Below are 7500 nucleotides of genomic sequence, written 5' to 3' on the forward strand. Positions count from 1 at the left end.
ACATAGTTTACGTTGCATTGCGTTTAACGATTTGATTTCCGTTAGAAGTAGACGGTGACGATTGATTTCGATAATAAGTATTTATCAGAATGGCGTCGTCAAATGTTTGTTTCATGAATCAAATTGAACGATCAACGACGAATGATCGGTTCTACAGAGCGGTTCAATGAAAACCGACATAAATGACTAACTAGAATCAACGATTTTAACGTTTATTTCGTGACAACCCGGTATACACGTAATATACATTTCCGGATTAGCTAACGTCAAGCATTTCTATAAGGATAATGGACGAATAGTGTCAAGGTCAATTGTTAACAATTCAATTTTGTAACGAAAAAAAATTATTTCTTTTTTCTTTCTTTTCTTACTTTTTGTCTTTAATTCATCCTAAGTTTTCAATTAACGAATTACGTCTCACGAATATATATATATATACATATTCGTCGTACGAATACATATATATATACATATATATATATATACATCGTCGTAGTACAAATAGATATATAACTATTCGAGCTTGAAAATTTGTATTATTGTTAAACTTGAATTACATCTTCTTAGATCATTTTTAAGTGTTGGTTAACTCGTTATTCTAAAGACGAGATGAATGTATAGAGTTTCGTGTCGAGACGTGGCTATGACCCTCTCCCTTCGCTCCCCTCAATCTCCCCCACCCTTCCTCGATACTTTTTATTGCCGTCACTTAAAGGAATGCAACCACGTGGCCAATGACCTGACGTTATGGTGTCTCGTACCACTTGACGAAGAATAAAGATTTCAGATAAAGTATCTCTTGGCCATGAAGTATTGGAAAAAGTTGTAAATCTTCTTTTCTTCTAAGACTTTGAAGATATATATATATATATATATATAGATATTGGTCTGCAGTTATCTGAAAATCGTTGAACCAATTGTTCAAACACAAAGCCAATTTTTTTTCGAGTCTACAAATAAATTATATACCACCTGTATATTTTGTTCATACTAATTTTTATATCCCTTTTTGTTACCAATTTTTTGTTTTTTTTTTTTTTTTTTCTTTTTTCATACCGATCGTATCATCGATTCGTTATACCTTCAAAAGTATTAATAGTATTTTTGATATGCAATATATCGTTGTAGTATATATTTATATTATTTGTTTATACACACACACACACACACATATATATATGTATGTATAAATAATTCTTTTTATCAAGAGTTAATTTCTTTCTTTGATTATAAAAAAAAAAAAAAAAAAAAAAAGAAAAAAGAAAGAAAAGAAGAAGAGAGAGAAGGATTTTAATTCTTTCTTTTTTTTTTCTCTTTTACATTTTATAAATTAATCCAGAAGGGTAACTATCTTAATTCATAATATTTTATTATTAATCGAAATAAATTGCACGCATTCAAAATGAATGATCGAAACTCTTCTCGATTAACAAGTTAAAATATTTCCGTGTTTATTTATCGAGGATCGAATTCCATACCTGTTACTGATTGTACTGCAATTAAAGCTGTTCAAAATAAAATGAAAAGAGAGGGAGAGAGAGAGAAAGAGAGAAAAAAAAGAGAAGATTAAAAAAAAATAAAAAAAGGTACTTAATACCGTGCATTATTAAATTTTTGCGATATTATATATTCGAAGTGGAATATTGCAAAAGCCAAGTGCATATCGGACATGTTGATTATCTTAACGCATATATAATGCAATGTAACTATAAAGTTATATTAATAATAAGTATAATTCTATATAGGTATGCAATATTAGTATAATTATTATAACTATTATAATTATACTAATATATTATAATACTATATTATACCATAGTATTCTGTATACATACCTAATATTAATATACCTATGTATATATATATATAAAATATAGATATCTGTATATTATATATATCTATATTTATATAACATAATACTAACATATAATATTAATTAATGTTATACTGTATATACATGTATATGTAAATGTTAATATATACGTATACATAAGTATATTAACATATTATACTAACGAAGAAACGGAGAAAGAATTAGAGCTCTCATTACACTTTTGCGATCAAGTAGAATACAATTTTTTTTATTTTGCATTGATCAAACGCCATAACGCGAACTAATACGACAAAAAATACTTTCCCCTAAGTGAGACACACGAAACGAAGAAAGCGTGGAATCTAGGATAAAAACGAAGAACTAGCACGATTCTAATACCGTATAGTAACGTTTCAAAGAAATTCACTCCATCGACAAAACGTCATACGAAATTTACACAATTTAAGACTTCACCTATTTATCACACACATACAGACACACGCACAAACTACATTTATATATTTTCTAACTTTTATTTCATTTTATCGACGTGAACTTAATCGTTTAATCCGTCTTAGAAAATTACTTTTTTTTACATCTCTTTAACATTATATTTATAAATATATATATATATATATAATGTATAATTATTATAATATATAATATAATTAGTATACTTATTAATAATAAATTAAATAATATCAGAAAAAAGAATTATGATATTACTTACAAAGATATTAATACAATATATTATATCATAAAATAATAACAAACCTATTAGTGCATAATAATAATAACGATTCTTAAATGAACAAATTGAATGAATCCTTGAGAAAAAGAAAATTAAAAAATAAGAAAATAACGGAGAAACAGAAAGATCTAAAAAGGAACAAAAATCTTTTTTTCAGACAAGATTGTCCTCCTTATTAAAGACAGCCGAGGATCTTCATATCAAAGGTCTTGCGGAGGTCAGCTGGCGTAGCGATTCAACGCAAAATGACTTAAGTAACAGTGGTCACAGTCCTGGTGCTGCTACACCAGGGGTTGAAACAGTTTTAAGGGAAGGTGACACGGATGAACCACAGCCTCCAAAACAGAGGCGTAGAGGACGTCCGCCATTGGACGATACACCTACGACGCACGACGTCTTTACCCCAAAAATCACATGTATCACTGGAAACGTATGTTATTGGTCTCTTTAAGATTTTTATATATATGTGTATATATATATATATAGACACTTTATTATAATTTTTTTTTTTTTTCAAGAAAATTGCAAATAAAAAATGATCGTCGTGATAATTACGATAATGGCGACGACGATGACGACGATGTTATAATAAATCGATTTCTTTTCTTTTTTGTAATTTATCTCATCGTCATTGTTGTTATTGTTATTGTTATTGTTATTATAAGCTGTTTATCAAATGATATTCTCTACAAATTGTTTCATTAGTATGCTACATCGAATTCGCAGGAGGAAATGATGAGCGAAGGTGACCACGAAAGTTGGGACGACGAGATGATGATGAACGAGAATAACGAAACGCCACTGCCGGTGGTAAGATCGATCGAAGATCTAAATCTTTTTTTATTCTTCGATAATCTTTGTTGTCATCGATAACTTTGATTAACGTTGACATTTCGGTTCGTCAATTTTTTTTTTTTTTTTTTTTTTTTTTTTTTTTTTTTTTTTTTTCGGAAATACGACATATGATCGTTCTTCTTTTCTCTCTCTCTCTCTCTCTCTCTTTCTCTTTCTTTTCTTTTTTTAATCCAATCGTATATTTATTTTTAGCTATCCTATATGCCGAAGGAGGACAGTAGTACCTCCGATCAAGAAAAGAAAGGTAAATCCATTCGTAATAATTATATGTAACGATTTATTTCCATTACATTTACACCAACGTCAATTTTCATTATAGAAGGAAAATAAAAGTGGATAAAAAAAAAAAAAAAACAAAAGGAGTGCACCTTCTGTAAACGATAACGCTGTCGTTAAGAATAATTATAATACGTGTACATGAGACCAAAAAAAAAAAAGAGAATTATAATGCAAAAAAAAAAAAAGAAAAAAAGAAAAAAAGAATGAAGAGAAAAAAAACAGAAAGACGACAGTAATTCAAACATTTCTTATAATTGCAATTATATTAAATCATAAATATCTTCGAAAAGCACTTCAACGTTTTGATAAATCATTTTTGCTGATAACTTAATATGAACTTTTTTTTTCTTTTTTTTTTTTTTTTTTTTTCCATATATATATATGATCTCGGTAACACGTTCGGTTCCAATCTTTTTGAACACCGCATATGTACATCTATACATGTATACACACATATATATATATATATATTTTTTATATATATATAGCGCCTACGACGCCAGCGTCAAATTCAAATGCGACGAACCTGTCGATCCCGGAACAATTTCGGGACGTCGTTAAGATGAACGATTATTTGACGACGGGTCGCCGACAAGAATTTTGGGAGGAACCATTCACGCGACGCGTTATGGATGCCATCAAGAGTAAGGAGTTAGAAATGAAGACTGCTGCTGAGATACTCGGCGTTTCTTACGGGACCCTTTATGGGAGATATCGTGACAGTTATGGTTGCCTTAAACACCCGTATAGGTAATACTATTATCAAAGATCACACGCATATATATATATATATATAATAAAAAAAAAATCAATTAAATAAAATAAGTAAAGCTCCAAAACCATATTTCATTTGTCAATATTCATTCGTTTTATCTTTTTCTTTTTTTTTTTTTTTTTTTTATTCTTTCTCTCTATCTCTATCTATCTCTCTCTTTTTTTCTTTCTCTATCTCTCTATCTTTCTCTCTTTCTCTTTTTCTTTCTCTTTCTCTCTCTCTCTCTCTCTCTCTCTCTCTCTCTCTCTCTTTAGAGTTAGGGATTTTTGGTCGGAACCTGGACCAGCGGAAGTCCTCGCAAAATTACGAAGAAAGGAGATAACGTTGTTCCGAGCTGCTGAGTTCCTCAATGTAACCGTACACACGCTGGCAACGTACCTGTCGACCCTACAAGGCTCCGAAAGGATTTCGTTAGCCGGTGACGTTAGTGCGACATCCGTAAACGTCGAGGGTAACGATACCACCACGCAGGAGAACAACGAGTCGGTTAACGATATTATACAAAAGATCAATGCCAACGCTGTAACCGCAGCAACCCCGACTACCTCGACGACAATAAAAAGGGAAGGTGGTGGTTACTTGGAGGTACCTACGGCAGTACCAAAAGCTGCTACATCCGTTCTCGAAAACAATCCAGACATAACGATCGTCAAGACCGAAAATCTACCGCGTAAACGTGAATATGCAAAGATTTCCAATACAGAAAACAACAATGCAAAACTGATGAGCGGTGGTGCCGTCAGTGAGATTACGACTCAATCGTCTCAACAGCAACAACAGCAACAGCAACAGCAACAACAGCAACAACAACAGCAACAACAGCAACAGCAACAACAACAGAAGATCACCGATCCGCTCTCATTGAACAACGATAACAGTAAACCCTAACTATTCAGGCCTTATTTAACACCGGCGAGTCCAAGAATAACAGGCGCCAATGCCAGTTATAGATCCGAACTCTGTCCCCGGAGATTTTATTCGAACGTATTTACGCGCTTCTTGACTAATTTTCATTTGAAGTAAAAATTAAATTGAACAAATATATATATATATATATGTATGTATGTATGTATGTATGTATGTATATGTATATGTAATTTGATTAATTAATTTATAGATCGTGACATCATTCGTGATCGATCTCCGAGGATCCATCCATTCATCCTTCTTTCTCCTTTTATCGTATCTTCTCTTCTCTTTTCTCTCTCTCTCTCTCTCTCTCTCTTTCTCTAAATCTCTAAATCTAAATCATTAATCAATTGTCCATCTTGTCTCTGTCTCTGTCTGTATCTATCGTCTCTCGTCTCGTTCGTCGTCCACGTGAACAAAGTTCTGACTAGATTTAGAAAATATTTTAATAATTTCTATTTAATTGAGCGATTAATATGGTGTCATGTAATAACAACAGAAAATTGAGTGTTTGTATGTGTGTGTGTGTGTTTGTGCGCGTGTGTGTAGGTGTGTATACGTTCGACGAGCATGACACCCATGATCTATTTTTCTTTCTCGATCCTTTACCGTTCGTCCAATTTTCATTCTCTTTCAATACTCTATCATCTTACGGATCCTAATGAAATTATTAAACGATTAAATAATAACAGTTCGGAAATTTGATCCTCTTTCTCTTTTTTTTTTTTTCCTTTTTTCTTTTCTTTTTGATGATCCATTGTAATTACAATGCAATAATAATTATTATTATTATTGTTATTGTTATTAATAAAAAAAAAAGGATAATAATAGTAAATCGTAATAATAATAGTAGTAATGGCAGCCACCATTTTCGAGAATTGCGTTTGAAAAGAAAGAAAAAGAAAAGAAAAAAGAGGATTAAACGAAGAGAAAAAGAGATTAAGAAGAGCGTTAAATAAAAAGTTCAATCGAAGTTCCTTTTGAATAACGACGTGTGTAGTATGTATCGCAAACAAACAAACAAACAAACATACAAACAAACAAACATACAAACAAAGAAAAAAAAGAAGGAGAATGCCTAGACTATTTTCTGCCGCATGTGTCTGTATATGGGTAGCACGTAAAGAGCGACAATATATATATATCTTCTTCACGGTAGAATATCCTGTTCGTAGTAAGCGATTAATGATGATGATGATAATGATGATGATGATGATGATGACGATAGAGAAAGAAGGAGGAACAAAAAAAAGAAAGAAAAAAAAAATGAAAAAAGTGACTGAGAATTATGACGATGACGATGACGATGACGATGACGATGACGATGGCAATGTTTAAAAAGGAGACACCTTGTATGATTATTACGAGTCGTACGAGAATTACGAGTCCGTCTGTATGTATGAGAAAAAGCGAGAAAGAGCGAGAGAGAGAGAGAGAAAGAGAGGGAGAGAGAGAGAGAGAGAGATAAATAATAATAATGATAAGAGGGAGAAAAAACAAAAATGGGGTGAGAAAAAAAAACAAGAAAATACGGAAACGGTACAATTTTATCATTCTTTCTCTTTTTATATATATATAAAAAAAAAAAACAGTATAGGAAAACGTATCGCACGTATCGTTAGTATATATGAGCTTTAGAAAATCGTTATTATTATTATTATTATTATTATTATTATTATTATTATTATTTTAATTATAATTATTTTAATTATTATAATAATAATTATTATTATTATTATTACTACTATTCAAATATTATTATATACATATTATATAGCGCATACGTGCATGTGTGTGTGTCTGTCTGTCTGTCTGTCTGTCTGTCTGTCTGTCCTGTGCGAGCTCCTTTTCTTTCATTTTTTTTTTTTTTTTTTTTTTTTTTAATATATATATATATAAATATATAGGTATTTTAGAAAAAGTGGCAATTAGAACACTAATCGTCGATTAATAATATATCAAAGATGAATGATTCATTGATTTATTTCGAAAGGCCCATTACGATATACGCATATAAAATACGTCCATTGTTGTAAATAATTGGTGCGGTAACAACACCGACAAATATTCATTATTATTGTATTTTTTCTCTCTTCTTTTTTTTTTTTCTTTTCTTTC

The 7500-nt window shown here is 30.8% G+C and overlaps 1 protein-coding gene across 2 annotated transcripts in view; it reads left to right on the forward strand.

The window, feature by feature from the left end:
• The window catches only part of LOC122637157, a 35759-nt gene extending 29677 nt beyond the window's left edge, over positions 1 to 6082 (forward strand). The window contains exons 3-7 of one of the 2 annotated variants that reach the window (XM_043829117.1): positions 2722 to 2994; positions 3270 to 3374; positions 3612 to 3663; positions 4187 to 4448; positions 4728 to 6082. In XM_043829117.1, coding sequence (XP_043685052.1) covers positions 2722 to 2994; positions 3270 to 3374; positions 3612 to 3663; positions 4187 to 4448; positions 4728 to 5361 — 1326 coding nt within the window. In that variant the 3' untranslated portion in view covers positions 5362 to 6082. The remainder of the gene's footprint in view (positions 1 to 2721; positions 2995 to 3269; positions 3375 to 3611; positions 3664 to 4186; positions 4449 to 4727) is intronic. The other variant, XM_043829118.1, reaches the window with a different exon arrangement.
• Positions 6083 to 7500: the final 1418 nt, after the last annotated feature.

The sequence above is a fragment of the Vespula pensylvanica genome, chromosome 24 (genome assembly GCF_014466175.1).
Source record: "Vespula pensylvanica isolate Volc-1 chromosome 24, ASM1446617v1, whole genome shotgun sequence".
In the NCBI taxonomy this organism is placed as follows: domain Eukaryota; kingdom Metazoa; phylum Arthropoda; class Insecta; order Hymenoptera; family Vespidae; genus Vespula; species Vespula pensylvanica.